This window comes from Cygnus atratus, chromosome 15 (assembly GCF_013377495.2).
Source record: "Cygnus atratus isolate AKBS03 ecotype Queensland, Australia chromosome 15, CAtr_DNAZoo_HiC_assembly, whole genome shotgun sequence".
Classification (NCBI taxonomy): Eukaryota; Metazoa; Chordata; class Aves; order Anseriformes; family Anatidae; genus Cygnus; species Cygnus atratus.
The window spans coordinates 13,808,801-13,835,052 of record NC_066376.1 but is presented as its reverse complement, the minus strand read 5'-3'; the positions used below and the strand labels follow the sequence as shown (position 1 = coordinate 13,835,052).

The 26,252-nt window shown below is 42.7% G+C and overlaps 2 protein-coding genes across 5 annotated transcripts in view; one reads left to right on the top strand and one right to left on the bottom strand.

Moving 5' to 3' along the window:
* The window catches only part of CRAMP1 (cramped chromatin regulator homolog 1), a 45,513-nt gene extending 22,842 nt beyond the window's left edge, over window positions 1-22,671 (bottom strand). Inside the window, exons 1-7 of one of the 4 annotated variants that reach the window (XM_035548720.2) lie at window positions 22,537-22,671; window positions 19,868-20,217; window positions 9,568-9,761; window positions 7,906-8,059; window positions 5,863-5,946; window positions 3,719-3,767; window positions 126-211 (exon numbers count right to left, since the gene is read on the bottom strand). In XM_035548720.2, coding sequence (XP_035404613.1) covers window positions 126-211; window positions 3,719-3,767; window positions 5,863-5,946; window positions 7,906-8,059; window positions 9,568-9,761; window positions 19,868-20,216 — 916 coding nt within the window. In that variant the 5' untranslated portion in view covers window position 20,217; window positions 22,537-22,671. Of the gene's footprint in view, window positions 1-125; window positions 212-3,718; window positions 3,768-5,862; window positions 5,947-7,905; window positions 8,060-9,567; window positions 9,762-19,867; window positions 20,218-20,689; window positions 20,774-22,536 lie in introns of those variants that run through there. The other 3 variants (XM_050713794.1, XM_050713793.1, XM_050713792.1) reach the window with 3 other exon arrangements.
* Window positions 22,672-23,331: 660 nt separating this feature from the next.
* The window catches only part of IFT140 (intraflagellar transport 140), an 80,255-nt gene continuing 77,334 nt past the window's right edge, over window positions 23,332-26,252 (top strand). Inside the window, exon 1 of the mRNA XM_035548718.2 lies at window positions 23,332-24,112. The gene's annotated coding sequence lies outside the window, so the exon portion shown is untranslated. The remainder of the gene's footprint in view (window positions 24,113-26,252) is intronic.

The window sequence follows — 26,252 nt, the reverse complement described above, 5'->3', positions numbered from 1 at the left end:
GCCCAATACAAATGCAAAATAGCACAAATTCCCCTGCCAGTGATGCACATATCAAAACAGGCTTACTCTCATATTCTTCCAGCCATCTGTTAAAACTCTTTCAAGTTTCAGCATCTTTTACTTACCATCTGGATCACAGAGTTTCTTCAAAGCCCTGCACATTGGAGCTTTGATACGAAGGTTTCTGCCTTTGTAACGAACAGTTGTAGCCCTGGATATATTGAAAGAGAAGTATTTACAGGCACCATTAACAAAAGTTTGGGAATATGTATCTATCAGTGACACACAGTCAAATACAATCATCTCCATAGAAATGAACAAAGACATTTAAGGATTTATAGTGCAGATTCACAAGGGCATTCAATCTTTTCTTATCACCTTACTTTTCTCCATAGAAATACTCCTCTTGTAACCCTCCTCTGCCAGACTTCCACAGAACACTGTGTCCTGGTATGCGTGCTAAGGGAGGGATTGTTATTATATACAGCAGACCAGAATTATGTTACTTTGGTTGGAGAATACCCTCAGATACAGCTTCTTCATAAACGACAACTGGTTTTGCTTTAGTCTCCTCTTTACATTCCTAACATTATAACATACTTATATTCCATTCATTATAAAAAAACAAAAACAAAACAAACAAAACAGAAAAACAGTTTGAAGTTTTTAAAGGGTCTTCCAGTGGCATGGTGCTTTAAACAGATGCTTATCTATAGTATTTCTCTAATTGTTTCTTTTTTTTTTAAACACTCATCCACAAATCCCACAAGTTTACAAAGATATCCAAAATATAAATATTCTGTCTACTTTTTTTTTTAATCAAATGTAAAAATGTTGCAAAAACTAAGCTACATAAAAATTTTTCACTCCTCGAAGTGAAACAAACCTTTACTCTAAATCTATTGAAATGGGTTCCTGAGCAGTTCTTACACACTGCCCCAAAGCTCTGTTTCTTGTTACATATTCTAATCACACAACCCAGATACATATCATTACTGTAATAAAAAAATAGTAACAAAGACTGGTCAGATTCTCCATAGTTTCTAACCAAGTTTTTTTTCACAGTTGCCCAACTTAGTGTTTTTGAAAACTTCTTTAAGCAACTTGTGTGGGCCAGTGTTGTCCTGAGCATGCTGAACTACTCAGATCAGTTACAAAAGCTGACAGAACAATTCTTACATTCCCCTTGGACTTACAAATATCTAAACTTTGATCTATTTTCTGAAATATCGCTGATTCATGCAGCTACAACCAAACTAAAGGCTATCCACTAGCCTGATCTTACAAACTGTTGAAGTTTTGAAGACACAGAAGCACAGCATTGAATGGCCTTAGCTTCATTAACCAAAAAAGGACATTTCACACAAAGATCCTGCCATTATATTAAATAACCAGTTGATTAAATTTTCAAGCGCTCTTTACTACCTGTGACTGTGGTTATAAGCTTAACTAGGAATATTTTCAACATGGTTTTGCTATAAGCATCTCAGTCATTTGCTTTTCATACACCACACAATTATTACAGAAAGCCAGAGTTGATGTGTAACACAAGAAATATAAACACTGAATTAAAGTCAGTAATTCCAGGGTCTAGACTCATCCTGCAAACAAACTGCCAGATAGATCCTCACAGTTTCAGCTTCTCTTGATCTTTCTTACCAATCAAATTACGCTGATGTTTACCTGCTTCAGGAGGTTATCGCATGTTCACATTCCCTATTCTTAATCTCTAAACAACCACTTCCATAGTGACAAACTGTACAAACTGCATTGTACTTGGAGGGAAGGAGTATCAGACTTGAAAAAAAAATGCTAGGAACTGAAAAAAAAAGAAAAAAAGAACTGCTTACAAATAGACAGAGTGGTCACAGAATTCAAATGCCACCGAGCAAGATGGAAGGAAGAAGTTTTATATAATGGGTTACATGCCATTTGTTTGCTTGAGGAGAAACAGGGCTGCCCTGCACATGTAGGGAATTAACCCAGATAGTGCAGGCATGCCAGTGCTAATGAGGATGAAAATGTGAGCATGTTTCCTTGCACAGTTTATTCCGGTACGAACAGCAAAGTTTCCCAACAACTAGGGTAAGAGATGCAGGAGAATAAAGGAAGCAAAGATGCGTCTTCCACGTTGTGGAGAAAAAGCCTATGCAAGAGCAAGTGTTTCTGAACTGCCCAAGAATGTTAGAATTTATAAACACTACATTTTGGATAGAAGATGACTAGTATTTATATTTTCAACTGGAAGGACTCTGACTTTCAAAATGGTTTGTTACAAGACTGGATTTTATAGAACAAACACTTAGACTGCATACAAATTATTAGCCCTCATTAGCAATTTGAGTAACTAAGGCCTTAAAAATGTCAAGTGCTAGATGAATACTATAGCTTGCTAAAAGTCTCCTTTACTATGGTTTAGTCTATTTGGATGACACAGCACTAGAAAAGCTCCCCAGTACAACAAAGAGGGACCAAAATGACTGCCTATATCCTGAACTCTACGTGTACAACAAGTTAACTTCTTAGGGAAAGAAGGCTCGGCCTAGGCCATTTTAATGGATAATTCCAATTTAAGCAATTTGTTTAAAATATTATTTCATTATATGAAAAAATTTACTGGTAAGATTTTCTTAATTGTACAAAGCCCAAACTAAATGAAAATTTCTGTTCTAATTTCAAACTTTGTAATTAACAAAAGAATGAACAAGTGATTTCAAAAACAATGACATTCAAGACCTGCAACACAACAGCACACTGTACAGAGTGCAGCTCTCAGGAGAACGAAGGCTAATAACTGTAAGGCACTCACTTGGGAACTCAATTTGTGAGCAATGAAGGTGCAACACCAAGTAGCCATTTTATGTAAGGTAAAGTCAAAAAGTCAGCAGCTCTCTCCTATGGTTTACAGTAAAGTTTACTTCATTAATAATTTCCTACAATAATGTATCCTAGAAGGACAAATGCCAATAATAAAAAGGGATATGTAATAGACAAAACAATGCTGTTTTCAAATCTCTTCTGAAGACATGTTTACATGTTTAGGACAAACCAATGTCTGCTGAGCAGCTACAATTTGGAAGAAATTAAGTTTAATGATCACACTCCTGAATGACAGCTGTTGAAAGATATTTCACTGTAGAATCCACAGACTATAAAAGCAAGACTACTTTAAAAAAAAGTCCAAATATCAGATAGTTCCCTCATTTTGTCTAGTATGGCAACTTCTAACCAGTTCTGTATTCTAAAACTATATTGTCATCAAAAAGGAACCCCCACTGCCCGTAATTCATTCTTGAAGTGAAAGAGACTACTCATCCTCAAATAAAGTAGATGCAGAAGTGCCTAGAGGGCTGTGGCCTACAGCACACTGGAAGTGCTGTTGCATGTCTGAAAGTCAGGATTCAGGAGCACTGTTGGCAAAACTTTCGGAGATGAACTATATTTCCTATACTTAATCAAGGTATTTGTAATGCCATAACTTCTGTAAAGAATTATCTTTTAATGAATTTCTTAAAACTCACCTATCCTTTCTTACTAATTAATGGCTTCATGGAAAAAGGGAGAGAAAAAAAACATACAAAAGAAACTAAGAATATCAAATGTCAAACTCCAGCTCCAAAAAAGTAAAAATAGTACCCTAGACTCTGGATGATGAATTCAACAATTAAGCTGATGAACAATCCAGTTTTATGAGTTTCAGGAATAACTTATTACTTACCCAGCCTGAATGAGCTCATTGAGTTTAGCTGCATTTTTGTCATCCATACCTTTACACGAAAAGGGATAAAATAGTAAATTAGAATTTGAAGTGATATAGTCATGACCGTTATTACTCTATTTTCATAATATACAAGCTTTACACAGTCCTTGCCTTGCCATGAAAATTACATTTTACTCAAGGATTAAGTGACCGTCGTTTAGGTGCTACAGACATAGATTCATAGAATGGCTATGGTTGGAAGGGACCTCAAAGACCATCCAGTTCCAACCCCCCTGCCATGGGCAGGGATGCCACCCACGAGATCAGGTTGCTCAGGGCCTCATCTAACTTGCTCTTGAACGCCTCCAGGGATGGGGCATCCACAACTTCTCTGGGCAACCTGTTCCAGTGCTTCACCCAGGTTGCTGTGCGTTACTCTGACACTGAAGTGTTAAAAGAAAAGCTTCCTCATCTGCCTGCTCAATCTCTGTTGCTAAGGCACCACAGCGTAATGAAAGAGCACTGAGCCTTCACAGCTCTGGATGCAATAAAAAGAAAGTAAATAAAAATAATAAAATGCACGTATAACCTACACCTTTCTTCTATGCAATATACTTAACATTTTAAAATAACTTGATTTCTATTCTCTGTGTTATGCCCAAACCTATTTACTGAACAATTAACCTCCCTCTGGCAATACTGAAATCATTCCTGACATGCTTTTAATTCTCCGTAGCTCTACGTAAGGCATCCCTATTTCTGGGAAAACAGTACTGGGTGAAAACCACAAAAAAAGGAGAAAAACTACTTTCACCAGCTGTAGAAAAGACCTCTCATAAGCTAGGTGTAGAGGCTTGCCGCTCAGGTCCATTTGGTCTTGAAGAGACTAGAATTTTTCAAGTGGGTAAAACGTTTAACTGAGTACCAAAGTTATAAAAAGACAGAAGCACAGGGTATGCACGCATTGCCATGGTGACTGTGTAAAACCTCACTCCCAGTCAGAGCCAAGGAGGGTCTGCTGATTCTTTTAACGCAAGATGTGGAAAAAGGGAAGAACCACTAATACTAATTTATACTGGCAACGCAATCTATCTTGCTTCTGACCATCTTGTTACTAACAGCTCAAAATTGCTTCTCCAAGATGAATTAACATAGTGGAGATCTTTGAACAAACAGAATAAAGTCAGTGTGAACGTTGAAAATAGCCTAGTTCATGATGCAGTACAATGAAAACCCATGTGAGAAAATAGCCTAGCAAAAAAAAATCTGCAAAAGTATCACAATTGCTTCAGGAGCTGTACACGTCCACAACTTTCTCAATTTTTTTCCACTTTGCAACTAGCTTGAGTTTACAAAGAAATAAAGTTACTTTGATGACTTTCCACCTCTCACAAATCAAGTGAAATGTAGTACTTTGATCTAACACCAACTCTACAAAAAACTTTGGGACAAATGAAAAAAATACGGTATACATGAAGGGACTGGAGCATACAATGCTTTTTGCTTTGCCCGTTCTCCAAGCTGGTCACATCAGAGCTCCCTCTAGTCTGGAAGCCATAAAGATCATGCCAATGTAGTACTAAGCCTGATATCAGCGACCTCGCTAACGCAACTGATCAGCTTCCAGAAGCCAGGGGAGCAGAGGTTAAGGCGTATACTCATCCATCTACACTCGTCCTTATGGACAAAACCAGCCTCTGGGATGGACAAGGTCAGAATGCATTCTAGTTAGCCAGTAAGGTTATTATTTCTGATTATGATTTGTAATGCTTTTTCATCTTCAGTGTTCGTTGTTATTTAATGATTTAGATACTGACTTAGAGGACGGTACCATCCCAGATTTTTACTGTATAGGCAGAAATACTCGTGAGTGCAAACAGTTTTCAATAATAAAACAGACGGATAACCTAAACTGCACATACATTTACCTGTCACCTGTGCACTGCATTCCACAGATACCAAAAGCTAAAGAAATCTGTCAAAGAAAAAGGGGACTCGTGCAGTTGACTAAGAACGTCTTTAAAAATACACTTAATGAAAAATACTACTACTACACAGACTACTGCCATAGAATACAATGAACACAAACTCTTAATAACACAACACTTCTGATTCTACCATATAAAAATAATTTTCCGTCATCAGAGGAAATTCATACTTACATCCCCCGATCTTTTTCCTTAATTCCCCATAGCAGATTAAGCCATAAAGCTCCAGGGATGATTTTTTCAGCCCTTGAGAAAACACTGAAAAACAAAACAGGTACAAGTGAGATGACATTATCCACACTGTAGATACTCACTTCAAGACTGAAAATTAGAGTATTCTGTGAAAAGATGAAATGATTCATATTTTCAGTGATGAGATAAACATCTTATTGAAGGTAAGCCTAAGTGGTTTCACAGAAGTTAAACAAACATCCAATAGTTCAATATGCAAAATAGAGCTAATTCAGTTGCATCAACCTTACTATCACAAAACTGTTCACAATTTCTAAGGGAAACGTACAGATGCTCCCCAGAAAATGCATACAGAGCTCTTTGTTATATGAAAATTAAGAAGTCTGAAGTTTCCAGAAGACTCATACTGGCTTTTGTGCATAAGAATGCACCTCAGAGATTTAATGCAAATTCTAGATTAGGAGTGTCATTCCCTCTCCCCCCTTCTCATCAACACACATCGTATAGACATTATTATTTCTAAGAGATCTAGAGTATCCATAACAGCACTGACAGTCTAGGGACCAAACGGCGGACAAGGAATTGGCTGGATGGACACAGCCAGAGAGCTGTGGTCAATGGCTCTGTGTCCAGGTGGAGGCAGGTGACGAGTGGTGTCCCTCGGGGATCTGTCCTGGGACCGGTGCTGTTTAATAACTTTATCAAAGACAGACAGAAGGATCGAGTGCACCCTCAGCAAGTTTGCAGATGACACCAAGGCGAGTGGTGCAGCTGATACACCAGGGATGGCATCCAAAGGGACCTGGACAGGCTGGAGAAGTGGGCCCATGTGAACCTAATGAGGTTCAACAAGTCCAAGTGCAAGGTGCTGCACCTGGGTGGGGGCAATCCCAGACATGAGTGCAGACTGGGGGAAGAACTCACTGAAACCGGACCCAGAGAGAAGGTTTTAGGAGTTCTGGCAGACAAAAATCTCAATACAAGCCAGCAGAACACACCCGCAGCCCAGAAGGTGAACTGCATCCTGGGCTGCATCAACAGAGGAGTGGGCAGCAGGTCGAGGGAGGTGACTGTGCCCCTCTGCTCTGCCCTTGTGAAGCCCCACGTGGGAGTCCTGCATCCAGGTCTGGAGCCCCCAGCACAAGAAGGATGTGGGGCTGTTAGGGTGAGTCCAGAGGAGGAAGGCCACGAAGATGATCAAGGGGCTGGAGCACCTCTCCTACGGAGAAAGGCTGAGAGAGCTGGGCATGTTCAGCCTGGAGAAGAAAAGGCTCTGGGTAGACCTCACTGCAGCTTTTCAAAACTTAAAGGGTGCTTATAAAAAAAGATGAAGAGTCACTTTTTGCTCGAATAGGTAGTGACAGGACACAGAGGAATGATTTTAAACGGAAATAGGCAAGATTTAGATTAGATGTTGGGAGGATATTCTTCTCTCAGAGGGTGGTGAGACACTGGCACAGGCTGCCCAGAGCAGCTGTGGAGGCCCCAACCCTGGAGGTGTTCAGGGCCAGATTTGATGAGGCCCTGGGCAACCTGATCCAGTGGGTAGCATCCCTTCCCATGGTGGGGGGGGTGGAACCAGATGATGTTTAAGTTCCCTTCCAACCCAAGCCATTCTATGATTCCATGAAGAAGTGCAAAGTAGTGCTGAAATCAATATTCTCAATGAAATTATGCTTGACTAACATTTAGGTAGCTGTCCTCAAAGGTCTGGTTCCTGATCATAAAAGAACATTTAACTGAATCTGTTTTTTCTCCTCAATATTAATAGTAGGATCAGCATTTGTTATGGTGTGGTGAACTAATATAAAAGCAACAACACTAATACCATTTTTAATAAGTATTTAAAAAAAAAGAACCTCGGTATGGTCATGTTAATAAACATATAACATATTCACAGATATCCTATTCAGTACTTACTCTTTCATTTCCTTCATTCCTACCCTCCACTAAGGTACTAAAAGGCAGGACTCCAACACTCACAAGACTGAGCTCTACACTAAGCCCACTTCATTGCATACTAACCATTATCAAAGTCAATGTACTTTGAAATCTTGTGCCAGGTGCGGTAGTAGAAATGGCGGACCTGCTCTTTATTCTTCACCATGCTTGCTGGCTTGCCTTTCTTCTTGTATTTCAGGGCGATGTTGTTCTGGATAGCTTCAAAGTCCTTTCCATGCTGAAGAATAAGTAAAACAAATCTAAATACTCATAACCAAACTTATCCCTTGTCATAAGACAACTGAAACAACACGAGGGATTTTGAGGTTCTTTGTGGGAAATTAGATCTCAGGGGTCATAAACAAAAGTCTTGGTTATCAGAACTCAACAGCACAAGAATGACAATGTTTTCCTTTATGTTACATTAAATGTATTATAGATGCCAAAGAAATTACATTTTCTTGATTTTTCTTCAAAATAAAGAAATATAAGTTGCTAAAAACCTTTTAAAAGGCAACTTTACTCAAATGCACTGAGTACCAGAATTGAAAATACTGACTTTCTCACTTAGCTTTCTTCACTTTCCACAGCATTTTTCCTCTCCTCTGTCCCACATTCATTTCTGACTGGGGCAAATGTTACATTTAATAGCTTCATTTTTATTTACAGTGAATTTCATATTCAGGTTATTAGTGGTACAAAATTTGAGTTTCTAATAATAAGGTAGAATTTTTAGGTTTTGATTGTTTCTTTTGTTTTCTTGTTTTGTTTTTTAAACAGAAACAGAAAACACCCTTTTGCACTAGAAGTTATTTAGAAGCTTACTCTCAGGGTAAAAAGAAGATACCTAACTGTCCCCTTAAATTATTTAATTCTCATAAAATCCCTGGAGTCCAAAAAAAGAAAAAATAATTTTAAGAACATTACTACTGAATTCCCGTATCATAAAATTTCTCAAAATTCAAAAGCACTTGATTTAAGTAGGACTACAAAGTATGAAAACCTCTTTTGAAAGGTAACAGCACAAAATGAATGAAAGCAGAAAAACAAACATGTTCTTTCAGTGATTGAGGGACTTAAAAGAAAACAGTTTAATTGTTCATTTTTTTCCACAAAATATACATATGAATCACGCGTACCACTAAAAAAAAACCAAACAAGCCCATAAGCATTTCTTTTGTTTTCCCCTTTAGCATCTGTTTTTGTAACAGAAGTGCTCTTAAAAATAATTGTAAGAACAGGACAACCAGGAACATCTTGTATAAAACATATGAGACAAAAAGTTAGATGATCTAACTTTTCCTTGTCTCTCAACCCTAGTACTGAAAATGCTTAAGCCTGCTTATCCTCAAAACACTACAGTGCCTGCTACAGTTTAAAAGAAAATGTATTTTCTTATTTGCTAATATTACAGCATGAGTGTGTTGCTTTTCAAAGTTGAGATGGGGATTTGTTTTTTTCATACTTGAAATAGAACCATAATAAAAAATGTTATTATTAACATTCGTGAATAAAATTCACACATACATTTCCAATGTATTTCAGAAAAAAAGCTTGACAGTTTTGAAAGGTGGCTTTGATCCACAGCTGTTGTATAGCCAACTGCATAGACACATATATGCACAGACAAATGGAATATATGCATACAGGTGGTGCTCTTGCAAATCCCAATTAAATCAACATTCTTTAGGAATATCGACATACCAAATTAAGCCATCTAAGCTGGTTATTTTCCTCTACATGTACCTCATACAGTCCCTCGAAGAAAGTATTTTTGTCCTCTGTGCTCCATGATTCCCACTGACGTCTGACCTTCTTTCCTTCCTCCTTCTCTCCAGCTGAGGAGCCCAGGTTCCTTGCTGCTGACTTGGAATTTGCAGTAGGATTGCTGGGAGGAATTCCTGATGTGCCCCCAGATGCAGATCCTCCATTATCTGCTGCTGCAAAAAACACAACTGGTGTGAATATTAAACCAATATCAGGATTCACGTATAAGGGAGGAACTAAGCCCACCTAGGAAAATTACAAGGATAATTCAAGCTATCCCAATGATGGCAAGTCCCAATCCCTCTTCATAGCACAGATTCTGATGCGACTTTTGGAAAAAGGCACAGAAATGTAATCTTGATTCTATGTTTGTCAGTTGTCGGCTCCCCAAAGAACCTAATTCAGGGAATCATTCAGGGAATGATTCAGGAATTTGCTGTTTTTGCAAGTAGTGAAGAAGAAAGATTGGAAGCTCCAATAGCTGTGTATAACGCAACAAGATTTCCCCCACATTAATTCCAAAGAATAAAATCACCTCTGGAATGGTAAGTCTTTTGAAGACCGTTTAATCATTACAAACATTATCATCCAACCTTAAATACGTGATTTATTCACAAGAGAAATCAAACCAAGCATGGTATTTGGTTTGACATTGTAACAGATTATCAGAATCCAGAAACCAGGGAGACAGCCCAACGGAGCGCACTCCATTTTTTCCATGAAAATGTAAGCACTCAATAACTTACACTTCAAAAATACATTTTCTCCAATTTTTCTGAGAATTAGGATTTGACTGCCTTTACCAGTGCAGGATTGTACTTTATAAAACAAAATCATTTCAACATTCAACATACGTTTCTTATTATAAAGAAAGCTTACTACTGTTTCCATTTGTCCAGTTATTGCCATTATAGTTTATCTGTATATAAACCCAGCTTGTGTAACACAGCAGTCCCAACTAGTTTACCAGACTTTTATATGCATTTGCGTACAAAGCATTCTATGCTAAGAATTGAAAAGAATCAGAACAGCTTGGGTGGGAAAGGACCTTCAAGATCATCTGGTTCCAACCCCCTGCCATGGGCAGGGATGCCACCCACTAGACCAGGTTGCTCAAGGCCCCGTCCAACCTGGCCCTGAACACTGCCAGGCATGGGGCATCCACAGCTGCTCTGGGCAAACTGTTCCAGTGCCTCACCGCCCTCACAGTAATGAATTTCAACCTCCTATCTAATCTAAACATACCCTCTTTTAGTTTAAAGCCATTACCCCTTGTCCTATCACTACACCCCTGACAGAGTCCCTCCACAGCTTTCCTGTAGCCCCCTTTAGGTACTGGCAGGCCGCTGTAAGGTCTGTCCAGAGCCTTCTCTTCTCCAGACTGAATTCCCTCAGCCTGTCTCTACAGGAGAGGTGCTCCACTCCTTTGATCATCTTCGTGGCCCTCCTCTGGACTCATTCTAGTAGGTCCACGTCCTTGTGCTGGAGGTCCCTGACCTGAACGCAGGGCTCCAGGTGGGGTCTCACAAGAGCAGACCATAGGGCGACAATCACCCCCCTTGACCTGCTGGCCACGCTGCTTTTGGCGCAGCCCAGGATACATTTGGCTTTCTGGGCTGCAAGCACACATTGCCGGCACAAGTTGAGCTTCTCATCAACCGACACGCCCAGGTCCTTCTCCATCAGGGCTGCTCTCAATCCATTCTCTGCCCAGCCTGTATCTGTGCTTGGGTTTGCCCTGTCCCAGGCGCACAACCTTGCACTTGGCTTCAGCTCAGTTATCTTTTGCAATTCAGTTATCTGAAGCAGTTTGCGTACCTGACAAAGTCTGTGTTAATTACATAAGTACAGAATTTCTATTTCTCGTTCAATAGCTAGGATATCCCAGTTTGATAATCCTGAATTATATTAAGATGCAAAAGAGTATCAGAAGAATCAACTTTCAAAGGCTTGCTCAGATTTAAAGATTTGAAAGAAAGACTTACATGTAAATCTTAACTGTAGGTATTCAGTTGCATTTCAAAAGGAGTTCCTTGAGACTATAAAACCATACTGCTCTAAATCCTAGAGCAGCAGTATGTTCAAGCAACAAAGTATATATGAAACAAAATTTAGAACAGAGTAAAATGCATGAAAGCACTCTTTTCCTGCAAGAAATATATACCTGATATTAATTATGATATTGTGACCATTTTAAGGTTATTTTTTATTTCCAAGAACTGTTATTTGATCCTTTCAAAGAAAATTACTGCCACCACAGAGAGGCAAATAAGGCAAAGCATGAAATAGAATCACGTAACTATAAGAAAATTCACCTAAAACAATTCTGGGGAAAACAACCAACCAACCTTCTCTATTTCCTAAAGCCTTCATCAGTGACTCACAAAATAACTCAAAGTTAAGCAATTTAATTCTGATACTGTGAAGACAACGTTAAGCAATCTAATTCTGACACTATGAAGACAAGTCTTTAAAAAAATAATTAGAAAGATCTGAGGCACTTTAACAGGTGGCTGAGAAGATAAACAGCTCTTTGTAAGACCCCGAATTGCTTCTGTACTCTGCAAATGTGAGACCGGAACATCACAATTTGCACGGTAAAGAAATACAAATCTTAATATTTAAAATTTCTGGTCAAGAAAGGTGAATACATCAGTCTTCAATCTCAATGTACAACATCCTGTTGCTGCAAGCTCCCAGTGCAAAAGACCATCTTCATCACAAGACATCTACGGATTTCTACCGTGCAGTTACTCTTCTGATAGCACACCTCTAACTTTCTGGCAAATTGTTTAGAGGAACCACCTGTATGTATAGATCTATACCTATCTATCTACGTACAGGTATTATATATATAGGGATCTAGATAGATATAGGTATATAGTTAATTATCTGTGTATACATGATCAAGTAAAAACCTAAGGTCAGATGCTGTAACTAAAGATTTTATCAAGGATTTTATAAAGATTGTACAGCACAATTGGTACACAAAGTCTTCATAAAGCGTTTTTAATAGAAACTTAAGATGCAAAACCATCAGAAAGGACATTAAGTTCTAGTGAGACTATAAAGTTCAGCAGATTTCCACTTAGCTGCATGTAAAAGATGAAATGAAAAGAACAATTCTATCAAGGATCCTCCCCTCAGGACCTGCTAAGGAAGGACTCCACTGATCCAGCTTCTACAAAGGATACGTAGCTCAATATTGCTCCTTCATTCCTTTAGGTTTACTTACTATTCTACGAGACAGACTCCTGGAATTACAAATTGTAATCCTGGGAAGTTCATCACATTCTTTCTTGTTTTAAACACAAATAAATCACTATGCAGAGAAACGTTTACAGTAACGTGTGAAGATTTAAAAATTCTAATATCTTGTTACCTCCGCAGAGATCTTACACGCCATTCGATTATGCCAGGAATAAAGGACTCTGCTCTACCATGTGTTTGCAGTATCTTCCTTGCTACTGTACACAGTAATATCTATCCCTGCGTTACCACAATCCACTCTGCAGCTTACTGGATCTCAGTGAGGAAATGGAATGCAGTGCATTCTAAAACGTAACATAAAACAATAGAGGATAAAAGGCAAAAGTAAAAAGTCACACATTATTACATCTCACGCTATAAGTTCATTGTTTCAATCTTACTGTATGAGATTCTTGTAACATGCAAAACAGCTAAAAAGTTTCCATCCCGTCACTAATGACAGATGATAATCATCATTAAATCCCACCAGCAGATTATTTAAAATTTAACTAATGCATTAAAACAAAAAGGTCCATCGAGGCCACCTGTACCCATGAATGCTGCAAAACTGCTGGAGAGAGGAAGGGAGCTTACTCAAACAATCCGGTTAGGTGCTTCTTCTACATAAAGACATTTATGTGAGATCACTGCAGACAAGACAAAGACAAGACAGTTATCCTCGCTCTGCCTACTCAGCCTGCACTACCCAGTCACAGGACTGGACATCTCCACAGCCACGCCAAAACAATTCCTTCTTTTCACTCCAGGATGCAGGGGGATGCTAGCTCCTGCATATGAGGTACAAAGCAGCAAGTTTGGATGCGCAAGTTCTCAGCGTTTTCACTCATCTTTCAATCCACAGTTTGCAAAAACATCAAGTTTCTATGCTTGGTGTTTGAACTCTAACCCCTAACAAGACCACAGATCAGAACATCAATGTTTCAGACTTTTGTTCCAGTATTGCCTATTAGAACTTCTCATATCTGTGAATATAGGAACATCTCAAACTATTTTTTCTGTAGATGAAGTTGTCTTCATAGTTCTAAGAAAAATGCAAATACTTGCAAAAAAAATAATACAAAGATATTTAAAGACCGCAGCTTACAATCTGGTATGAAAGTGACAAACAATGGAACACTGCATATATATGAAAAAAGCAAATCATGGTGAGTATCAGTGTCTTATCCTGACTATAATCACAAGAAGTTTTTCCTCCTAGGCTGTAGGTAGCGTCTTTGTGTTTACTCTTCCATTCTCTACTAGCAGCTCTTACGTGCCAGCTGATTAGTATCTTACAGATTCTAGAAGCTGGCATTCAGCAGTTAATCCCCACTACACTCATGTATCTCAACATGCAGCCTAGTTTCCTTATTGGTGGTCTAAAGGGTTAGTTGCAAAATGCGAACTTCTTCAGGAGTCACCAGTCAAATGCAAGGGGAACATCTACCAGGAAATACCTTTAGAAATGAGATGATGCTTTCACAGATTCTTGCATGCTGCCAGCCAAATTGAGTGTAAAACGCTGAACTCCCTCTCCAAAGCACAGGATGCAAATGCCAACTTGTACCATGACATAAAGTTTCCTTCACAACATTTTTTCTTGTTTTAGATTCTATACAAGCCAGTAACACGGTTGAACTACACAGGACCATCTTTAAAAGCATTTCTGAGCAAAGACTGCCATTAAGAAGGCCACAGTAGATAACACTTTTGAGTATTCTTCCCCCTCACAAACCTGTATTAGTGCTTAGCAGTCTTTAGAAATGTACATCAAAACGTTTGTTGCCAACAGAACTGGACAAGGTGCTAATAATCTATAGTTTCCAGATGGCTTCCAAATGCATTCTGCTATTCTCATGGCAGAACATTCCTCAATAAGCATCTACTCCTCAATTTTAATGAAAAAAAGCAAAGACACGTCCCAACTTTCTTCCTGATGATTTGTTAAACAAATCCCATTTTTAGCCACGTATCTTTCCAAAGTTAGATACTACATCATGTACTTCAGAGAAGAAATGCATCAGATACACAGGAATTTAAGTGAAGCCACTTGTTCCATGGAAGGACCCAACAAAGCTGCAGCTGAATCCAATTTGCTTTCCTCTCCAAGAACTGTAGATGAGAAGAGAATACAGACAAGAGAGGGAGAGATACCGATACATTCCTTGCATGTCAATGCTTCAGTTTGAGGATTAACATTTTAACTGGGAAGTGGGTTTCTACCTTGTATGCCTCTGTAGTAAATGGCATGGACTCCTAAGAAGGCTAATCTAGTACAGCCCAAGCCATGTTGTATGTTCACACCGTATTATGCTCCTGTTACGAATTAACATCCAAAGTTTTAAATAAAACATATCAATGTCCTACAAAGACAAATTAGTTTAGCTTCTTCCATCTCTTACTATTTTGAAGACTTGCAAAAGCAAGATGTAGTTGAATGTTTTTAATCATATGGCAGTTAGCAGCAGGAGTCTACACTCCTGATACATATGTGTGTGTGTGCATGTGTGTATAAATATATATGTATATAAACACACACACGTTACTATACTGAACTGAAGGCTCGCTTGTCTATGGACAGCACACATTCAAGCTATCAAATAAAGTGGTATCTGAGCTAACCAAACACAGCTGTAAAAAATAACCGTGGTTTATTATAAATTTGGTTACTCCCCCACCTCAAGTAAATCATTCTCTTGCTCTTCCATTAGAAAACACCCTTAAAGAGAAGAATGCATTGTAAGCACCTCCACTAGGCGTGAGGCCTCGTACAAGGTTCTGCCCGAACTATGTGGTTGTGCAGCCATGTGCCTTGCAGGCAGCCACCTTTCAAAGTTCAGTACCTACAGCATAGGGCACACCAAACAAAATCTTCCTCTCATGGCGTGGAATGAGACACTGCACAGTTTTTGTCCTGAGCCACTTTCAAGGGAAGGGAGGGAGGAAAAAAGCATAAATGAAAGCACCTCAGTTTAGGACAGGAAGAGAGGTACCAACAGGAAATTAGACTGATAGAATTAAGAATATTAGAATGAGGGACTGTGCTGGTAGTTTTTAAAACTGTCATTCATTCCCTAAAGAAATAACGCTGGAGGAATCACATTTCACATGAAGGTTACGATACATCCTTCAGCATACAAACTTGCAAAGATACTGTGAAATCATACTGCAAGTACATACACTGGGTACCTTGGTCTACACAGCCTCTTCACAGAAGACCCAGGAGTTAATTTAATTCACATACTACAGAACACACAACTTCGTTGGGCTGAAGCAAACTGTGAACTGCTTTCCAGCGAGTTTTATACAATGCCAAAAGACTGAATGTTTTAATTCAATTAATGCTTTCAGCTGAGTAATTTATTTTTAAAGAAAACTGCTTATTACACATTTTATGAATAAGTCTAGAGTAACAGCATGAAAGACGCTTTCAAGCTTCAGCTCGTCACCATTAGATTTTGTTACTATTTCCTCCTAACTTCATTATGCATTCAGAAAATGAATAAAAACATGAAAATGAGAACGCCCTACTTTAGTTCCTAGTACATCTACAGCATATGATGGCAACATAGTCTGCGTTTACTTTTACTAACGTGGTCACAACATACACACACGTATTTTCGCCACTCACTGCTTCACAGTGCCCCAAAACACACCTTAAAACCTGTGCTCAGCAACAGTGTGGCATATCTGCATTTGAGAAGTAAACTCTCGGAAATGCCTTTTCTTCAGCGACCTTATATTGGGCTGCTTCTTTTCCCTCGAAAAACCTTCCTGCGTCTGAGCTCTCAATCAACTGACTGCACCCCACCAATCCTTCAGGTTCCTTCTCTGGTTTCGTGCACAAAAGTTACTTAAAGACTTACTTCCAAGCTATTCCACTACTTCCACTATTTAGAGCATAGATTATGAACTTGAAATAATAAAAAGATGATCAATATTTGAAAATAAGATAATCATTCTAAAAAAATTACACGTTTAGATACTTGTGCAAGAACTTTGATAAACCTTTTAGCAATCAAAATGGTGTGACTTTTAGAAGCTAAACAGTTCTCAAACTTTATTTTACTATAATATTTTTATGTCATTTTTGCCCTAAAGTCAAAGTGTAACAACGGTACACAAAGATCCAGAATAAAAAATAAAAATAAAAAGTAAAGAAATCCACAACTAAATATTGTATCAGGGAGATCTGAAAATTAGGACTGTGTTTATCTATTTTACTAGGCAGAATTTGAGAATTATTATTAAATATCTTCTCTGAACCATAGTAAGATAAAGTCAGAAAGTCAGCAGCTGTTGAGCAGGCAAACTTTTCCTGCTGCATGCAATGAAGTTTACTTTAAGAGTAATTTGTTTGCTGCAATAAAGTACCCTCAAAGCATAAATGCAAAAAAATTATAAGGGATCTGTGACAGATAGAAAATACTACTACTTTCAAATGGCTTTTAAAGACATGATTAGGATAAATCAATGCCTGCTGTGTAACTACGATTTGAAAGAAATTAATTTTAATGATCACATTCCTTAATAATAGCCTTCAAAAGAGACTTCACTTTAGAATACATATATTCTAAAAGCAGGACCACCTTAATACAATTTTAAGGGTTACGTAGCTTTATTGAAAGATCATGACACAATCAAGTTTCTGGTTTCACTGGACCAAATGTAAGCATGGTCTCGACACTCCCACTGTCCCATGTCACCATTACCTTTGCAGTTATCACCTTGATTGTGCCATGCAAAACGCAAAAGCTTCAAACTTTCAGAGCTGATACAAAGGATTGCAAACGCATTTGAGATCTTTATCATTTTTATACTTACAGAGGAGGAGAAAGTTGGTGGGCCAGCAACTGTAAGGACTTTAGTACAATCCTTACTGGTAATCTTCACTATTCAACCGGTTCCCTACGGGAAGCTAGCTCTGAGAGACACTTCACTTGGAATGCAAACCCCTGTAACTTCTTAGCACAAAACATTTCATTAGGGAGCATTCAGACAAGCCTAGAAAGTGTCTCAGTATGTATCTCTGCACATAAAGAGCTCAAATTAGAAAGGATCCCACTCCATGGCTCTGTTCTCCAAGATCTGACAGTTATAATCTCAGCCATATCAGAGAAGTATCAGCTTTAATACATTCACATCTAAACCGGCCAGGCAAAGCTGTGGCTGGTCTTACAGTTCAAAATGTGAAAGCGTAATTGTCATTCTACCAGTGACCATCTCCCCCAGTGACTTAAAGTTTCTCCAAACCTGACAATATAGTCAGGTACAGTGATTGCCTATCTATGACCGATTACTGAAATAATATGGTCTGTTCTGTATGTATGATTAATACATACATTTATCATAGTTATTTTGGGATCTGAATTGCAGAACAGAGTCTGCTTTTCAACTGTATCAATACACCTCGTTAAATATCATCCCACTCCTCTAAAACATAAGTGAATGTTTATGTACAAATATAAAAATATGAATATACACGTGCGCAAGATGCGTGTATTTTGTTCACATGTGCATACACTTCCAAAGCAATGAAGCTGCAAATGCACATATTACACTCGTCCATTATGGGTAACATTTATTCCAAAGGAGTATCTCCTCCCATTTAACGCTACTTACAACCCTTGAAATAATTGTCTGTAGCTAAACACTCCTGGGTATTCCATCTGTTTGTTTATTTGGCTTAATGCAGCTGGGAGAAAATTTACACAGGCCTTTACACAGGCCTCTATCCTCCAACACCACACACGGAAGATTTTCAGTCAGATCAAAAAAGTTTAAGAGGTTATAGAGGACTTATAAAGGTACTAAAAATACTCGATTATATTAACTGTGAAACAGCTAAATTCAATATTTTTTACCTTATATGGCAATAACTAAAAGGTGGCAATGTGTAAAACACTGCTTTCTTACTGCAACACAAAACTGCCACAATTCTTAGTGTTTACCTAATGTCCAGCAAGTGCATGCCACTGTAATGGACCAAAAAAGTGAGGTAATGTTCAATATACATCCATGCTACATGGAGTTTTATTTAGTTGCAGCAGACAAAAATAATTTCTGCTATTTCAAATCTTGAAGAAATCGACAAGTGTTATTCTTTTCAAAACTTAACAGAAAATAACACAAGTACTTTTGTGCAAGGTATCCAAAATTAGTCTCAAGCACAGCTCAGGTACGGCACCAGGTGTCAACCCGTAACTGCTGAGCACACACAATAGCACCAAAATATTCAAATATCCTTGCTATTTTCCAGCTACTTCAGGAAGAAACTGCTTTGAAAAAAACATATTCTCATCCTCAACGCTAAAGTAAAAAAAGCATGTATATGTAGGTAAAAATATGCATGCATAGATGTATACAAAACAACCTTATTTAAAAAAAAAAGTAAAAAAATCAAATTGCATGAAAATCCCTTAACTGTTCTGAAACAGTAATGCAGTACTAGTGACTCACAAAACCTTAGAAACAAATAGTTCAATGTGTATTTCACAGCTGTTTCCAAAATAGTTCCTTGAGTAGAACAGTCACAGAAATAACACAGAAATCAACAATATCTTGTGGTTCGCTTTCCCCCCCCCATTTTTTTTTTAAAAACTACCACCCATTTAATATTTTGTTATTATTCAATGACAGAATGCAGAGTGCAGCCACCTGATTACACAGCTTGTTAGAGTCTAATTTCCTAACCAAAATACAGAGATTTCCTAAAACTCAAGAGACAAAATGCAGGAATCAAAGGTTTGCTTCAATAACGAAGGGCTTTTTTTCCCCCCTCTTCTGCATACACATCCAAATCCCCCCATTTTTGCAAGTGCAAATGGGAGAGTGGGCAGCAGAGAAGCTGAAGCCTTGGGACACAAAGAAGATTTCAGCTACTGTGAGAAACAAGCCCCAAAACACCTTCCCCAAAACCAAACAAAAGATGGCATCTGCAGGAGGAGAATGACAACCCCCAAACACACAGGTGACCCACACCCCTACACCCCACTCGTCTGCATGTTCTGAGGGTTCCAAAATACAGTACCTTTGCCTTTTACAGCAGTGCTGCTGCCAACTGAAGAGGATGCCTGAGAATCCTTCTTCAGCCTCTTGCTCTGAGGTCTGACACTGGACCTGAGAAAATGATGCTGGTCCTGGCTGTGGGAGGGCTGGAGGGCAGCCGGGGCCTGGGACAAGCTGGGGTTCGGTGAGGGGCTGCTGTTAGTGTTGCTGTTGATAATCTTCTCTTCTTTCTTTGTGCTGCTGCTGCCTGGAGCTGCCTCTCCTCCTCCTCCTGCCCCTTCTTCTTCCAGGGACTCCTCATCTCCTCCTGCTCTCTTGCCCAGCTTTTTCACCCCTTCCTCCCCGCTGCTCTCGCCCAGTTTCACCGTCATCCTGTTGGGGAGGAGAGAAAGAAAAGAGAGGGGCACAAAGTCAGGCCGGGGAGCCCACCAGAGAGGGGGAGAAACCCCTGGGCTGAGAGGGGAGAAGTTTAGCTGCAGAAATTCCTCTCAACATGGCCGCCGTTGTTTGTTACTAAATCCCCTTTCGTTTGCTGTCCCGACCCAACAACCTGTGCCGAGGGCGGGAGGGGAGAGCCCCGCGGGAATCCCCCCCAAACCGGCCCAAAAGGGTGCGGGGCTCCCCCGGCGGCCCCCCGGCGGCCCCCCGGAGGGCTTCGGGCCGCCTCGGGCGGAAAAAATCGCCGAGGCCAACTCGGGCGCTGGAAGCGCTCGGCAGGCGGCGAGGGAGGCAGCCGCCGGGCCCGGCGGAGCGGGGCAGCGCGGCCGGGGCCGGCCCGGGGCTCGCCCCCATCCTACCCCTTCCGAAGCTCCGGGGGCCCGGGGGGGCTCCTCGGCCTCCTCACCATGGGGCCCAGCCGGCCCGGCCCGCCGCGGGGGGGGGCTCCATGCTCCTCGCTGCGGCGGCGGCGGCTTCTCCTCCTCCCCGTGTGTGTGTGCGGCTGGGGCTGGGACTGGCCACGGCGACCAAGCTTTCCAGCTCCCCTCCGCCCCCACCCCGCCGCAGCCCCGCACCTCCCGGCCCTCCCCAGGGCACCGCTCGGCCCGGGGGGAGCCGGGCACGGCCGGCCCCGGCAGCCCGGCCGCCTTCACCGCGAGCATCGCCCGGGCGGCGGCTCGCCTGTCACGGGCCGGCCGGGCCGGGAGGGGACCGGCTCCCCGCAGCCCCCTCGGCTCGGTTCTCGCTCGCTGCTTCGGCAGCCGCCGGCACTGCTCGCGGCCAGCCCGCGCCCGCGCCCCGCGGCTTTACCTCAGGGGGCCACAAACTCCGCGGGCACCCGCAGCAGCGGCGTCCCCCCCTCGCCTCGACGGGGAGAGCTCGGGTGCCGCGACCTCCCGGGCCAGCAGTAAAGTTTTACACCGTGATCTGCCGGGACACTGCTCTGCACCCTCCGAGAGGCACCACCAGATCACTTAAACGCCGGGTCTGACATTTGGGGGCCATTTGGGATGGCCACTCACTAACTTCAGAAATCTGCCCGGCACAGGGGTACCTGGAACAGAACACCAGACACGTGCACACGCACAAGAGCTTAAGGCATTAAATCACATTATCTGCTACAAGCCAACAGCAGTTTTTTTAAGAGAGTGTAAAAATGGGCCTGGCACCCGATCTAGAAGTCAACTTCTAAGAAAGAAACCATTCCACGGCAGAAGAGAGAACTCGCAGTTGCAACCCCTTATCGCCAGCACAGAAGCCACAGTCCAACTTTAATTAGGGGCAAAGATAAACACCAGGGAGAGAAGGAAATTCCACGTATCACTAATAAAATGATGGAATTGCAACAGATCAGGCTTACACCAGGATGGAGTGCTTTAAAGTAAACCAGGCGCATCAGCATAAGACAACACCTGAATGCGTGTCGTTACAATTTACAGACTATGTTCCTATTACTAAAGTGTTACTTTCCCCTCTAACAATTCTCAGCTGAAATACCGTACCTAGCAGCTCAGAAAGACGTGGGGCAACGTTGTGTTCTTTGCGAAAAGCCCAATAAACTGGTTTGAACTGTAAATATAAGTTGATATTAAAAGTTCATATAAAACCTGACGGAGCCCCGATCACCAACAGAAGTCTTCTCCACATTAAAAAAAAATATATATCTATATTTTCAGTCGCTGTGATGACAGAAATCTTCAAACCCTGACAGTTTGTGCTCAAAAAACATTAACTTTGGGAGGACTCAAACCTCCTTGATCTCCATTTGGGTTTTATTACCCCAAGTTAGACGATGCAGCTGCTGCGCTCCCCCAGCAATCCCTGTCAGAAGGCTGAAGGGTTTCTCCCGCAGCGCCACACGCCTCTGGGGCAGTCTCAGGACACGGTAGGAGACCAGGGCAGCCACCCCCAACATCCACCCCCCTTCGCAGCATCCTGGCCGAACCCTTCGGCGGGGGCTCGCACCGTTTACCCCCTCTACCCGCTGTTTTCGCTTTCCCTTTTGCTTTCAGACGCACGCCCTTCCCCAGCCACACCGCCGCACGCCCCGCACCTCCTCACCCGGCGCCGCTCACAAAACCCCGGCTCCCCCCGCGCTCCCCGGCCCCCGCAGCCCCCGGCGCCGCCTCCTCCCGCTGCCGGGGGCTCGGGCCCCAGCGCCGCCCGCTGTGCCGGCCCCAGGTGCCCTCAGGCCCCGCGGGAGCCCGAGGAGCCGCCGCCCTCCCCCGGCCCGGGCCGTGCCTGCAGCGTTACCTGCCGCATCAACGCCGCCTCGCAGCCTCCGCGCTCCGGCTCTCCCGGCGGCGGCCGCTCCGGCTCCTCCGCCCCCCGCAGCCCCAGGCACCCGCAGGCCGCGCCCCAGAGCCGCCAGCTCGGGCGGAGGCCGGCGCGCCCCGCGACCCCCGCGGCCTCCAGCGGCCCTCCCAGCGCTGCCGGCGGCAGCGGCCCCGCTGCCCGGCCGGGGAGGCCGCCTATCCCCGCGACCGCGGCACCGCCGCTTCCCGGCCGGCCTCAGCGCCCCCGAGCCGGAGCCGCGGCTCCCTGGCGGGCCGGCTCGGCCCCGCAGCGGGCGGCGGTGGGGGGCTGCGGGCCGCCGCGCTGGGTGCGGGCCGCCGCGGTTCCGCTTCCTCGTCAGCCTGCGCCGGGCCTCGCCGGGCGCGTCGGGCCGCCCCTGGCGGGACCCCAAACAAAGGCCGCCATTGGCTGGCGGCACGCGGGAGCGAGGCGGGAGGCGGGGCCGCGTTGCCGACGCCGGCCAATCAACGCGCGGCGCGGGGAGGGCGACGGCGGCGTAACTCGGGGGAAGAGGCGGCGGCTGGGGGCCTGCCGAGGGCGAGGCGAGCCCCGCGAGCCGGCTGCTGATTGGGAAGGAGGGTAGCTAATGGCCGTCGTCTGGGTTTTCATTGGCTAGAGGGCTCTTGATTTGCATGCGGCGCTGTATTTATAGAGCCCGCCGGAAAAGGCGGCGCTTCTACGAGTGAGGGGCTGGGCGCGGGGCAGAGCGCGCTGTGGGTGGCGCCGGGACTTCCTCTGGGGGCGGGCGGCCCGCGGTGCCGCTGCGAACGTGGAGGAGCTCGCGGCTCAGCCCGTGAGAGGCGCTGCGGGGCGAGGCCGCCGCTTGGCATCGCTCGCTGTGCTGCTCCGCCGCAACGTCCCAGTGCTTGGGTCGTAGCCGGGAGGTGAAGCGGTGCGGGGCTGCCCTGGGTCTGCCCGTCCCGCTGCGGAGCCCGCTCTCCTCCCGCCGGGACAGGCTCTCCTGGTAGCCTACGGTGCAGGGAGCTGCTGCCGCGCGGCGCTGGGTGCCTGCTGCTCCCCTCGCTTGTGCCCTCGGAGGTGGGGTGTGGAGGGGAGACCCGGGGTCTGCTCTCGGCGTGGAGCACGCCGTGCCTCTGGCAAAGCCTTGGCACCAGCAGGGGCTGTGCCGGCCGGTCTGGTGCTGAGCATCCCTGGGAAGCCTGGGTTTGGGGGGGTGTGAAGAAATGACCAATTCTTGCAGATCTTATGGGAGCTCTTACGAAGAGCAGCACTAGAAGCATAGCTGAGCACTGGTGGCTCGGCCACAGAGCTGCTGAGAGACTGGGCCATCCTGAAATGGCAGCTGTGCTTCTGGAAGGTTCTGAGCTGAGGGGGGCCCACAGGCTGAGTGTGCTGCTGAGGTGCTTGATTAGCAGCACCTTTGTTACCACTTAAGGATTTTAATCATCTTTTTCTTCTTCAGTGTTGTAAGTGATGTACTAAAAGCAATAAATATAAAATCTCCTGGGAAGGCCTGTCATCTTCACAACTTCAAGTCTTCTTGTGACGTTTGAGTTTATATAGGTATCATTAGGTGAGCTAGTGAGCTTTTTTTTTTTGCTTAGTAAACTATGTCAAGAATTAAGGAAGCTTTATTCAGTGATTTACAAACTGAATGAGAGTTGAATTAAATTAGTGCATGAAATCTTTTGTCGTGTTTTCCAGTGACCATTGTTTGGTACTTAGATGTGGCAATCTCATGTTAACTGCTAGTGAAAATAATTTCCAAAAATCTTAAAACAGACTTCTGCATGAGATTTTTTTCTTTAATAGCTATTAGTAAACTATTTATGAAAAGAATATTGGATACTTGTCTTTTTAAAACTTCCTGAATATCCTAGCGGGATAGGAGGTCTTAGTCCTGTTCCTTTGAGGAAGAATTCACAATCTGTAGCTTTGGAATCAATGCTTTCACAATTTGACCTTTATGATGGCAGGTAAATTGTGGAAGGCAGGGCTCCTGTGGAGAGTGTTGCAAGTAACTCATGACAGTGAGCTAAATTTAAACATGCCTTGGGCTTTGTCATCTCTAAATATGCTCTAGAGCATAGCTATGAGTAACAAGTATATTGTTACAAATTGAATTTTTAAACCAAGAAGAGCCAAATTGCTTAATGGTCTTGTCACAACTGTAAAGCTTTGTATTTAAACTTACGGATTAGTTTGAGAGTATTTTTTCAGTCTTGTTAGAATGTAGTGCAAGATCATATGGCTTATATCAAATATTCTTGCCACTTGATTTGACCACAACCAAATTTAACATTACTGACAGGAAATGATGCATTCTGCGTCTACAGTGCTGTGTGTTTCATTTCCATGGTTCTTTGCAAAAACATGTGAAGGTGCGTTCAGTTCCCCACGGAGCTCAGAGTTAAAGGTTCCCATTCTCTGTGTAAGTAAATAACTTCATATGCTTGAATAGCCCCATTGCCTCAAGTAGACTGTTAAGATGTAAAATTGCTTATGTACATAAATGTCCATTGAAGAGACTGAAAAAAAAGGCATAGGACGAGAGCTGAGAGGCAAGGGGAAGGCTGAGATGTCAAAAGACACTTGAACTTTCCTTCGTTCTGTTTTAATGGTAGGGAGGTCTCCATGATCATGCTTGTGCAAACCTGCACAGATATAAAATGCAAAGTCTTTCAGTGTTTGTTGCCATGGTTCTCTGGACTAGGCAAGAACACTAACTTGGATTTCTTGGGCATCCTGTGTATTTTAAAATGAATAACAAATTGTGTGCACTGCATACTTACTGTCTGTGGTGGTCTCAATTTTGCATCTCAAGTGCATGATTATTACACTAATTACAACATGAAATTTCTTGTTCAAAGGCCTTAGATGTAAAAAACATCAACACAGTAGATGTTATCCTGTATTTTCCTTTTAGGTCACTTAGCTATTAAATTTCATAATTTATTTGTTCATACAGAGCTCTTAAATTCCTTAATCTGGCAAATGATAATGGGTGATTTTTGTTAGCAAAGCAGTTCTTTCCCATTCAGGTAAGAGGATTTAAACCAAAGGTCAGACATCTGTTGTTAATCTTTCATGTCTTACTAAATAGGAGTCACCTAATCACAGCTTTACCTTTTTCTCAGCAGCTGAGGTCAAGCCCTTAGAGGAAAGGGTAAGATCCACTATGTGACTGTGCTACCGAAGCATGTTCTTTGTGTGTCCTGGGGCCTCAGGGTCTCTGCAGTAATCAGGCCTCTTTCATGAGGGCAGTACTCAGATGAGGGAAGACCAGAGCATCCTGGGATGCTCTGCTTATTTCTTATTTTAAAGCATAAATGCTTTATAGCAGGGCTTCTCTGCTGAATGTAGTAGGGCAGGGAACTTCAACTTCTGTCCAAGTCTATGCAACCAGGCGTATGTAGTTTAGGTATTAGGCAGAACTTTGTTTAACAATGGAACCAGTTAATTGTGAAAGCTGTAAAATGGTCGCCTGAGCATAGCTGGTCAGTGTTTTTAGATCATGGAATCATTTAGACTGGAAAAGACCTCTGAGATCGTCTGGTGCAACCTTTAACCCAGCACTGCCAAGTACACACTTAAGCCAGACCACTAAGCACTGCATCTGTATGTTGTTGTTGAAGACCTCCACGGATGGTGACTCAACTACTTCTCTGGGCAGCCTGTTCCAATACTGTACAACCCTTTCAGTCAGTAAGTTT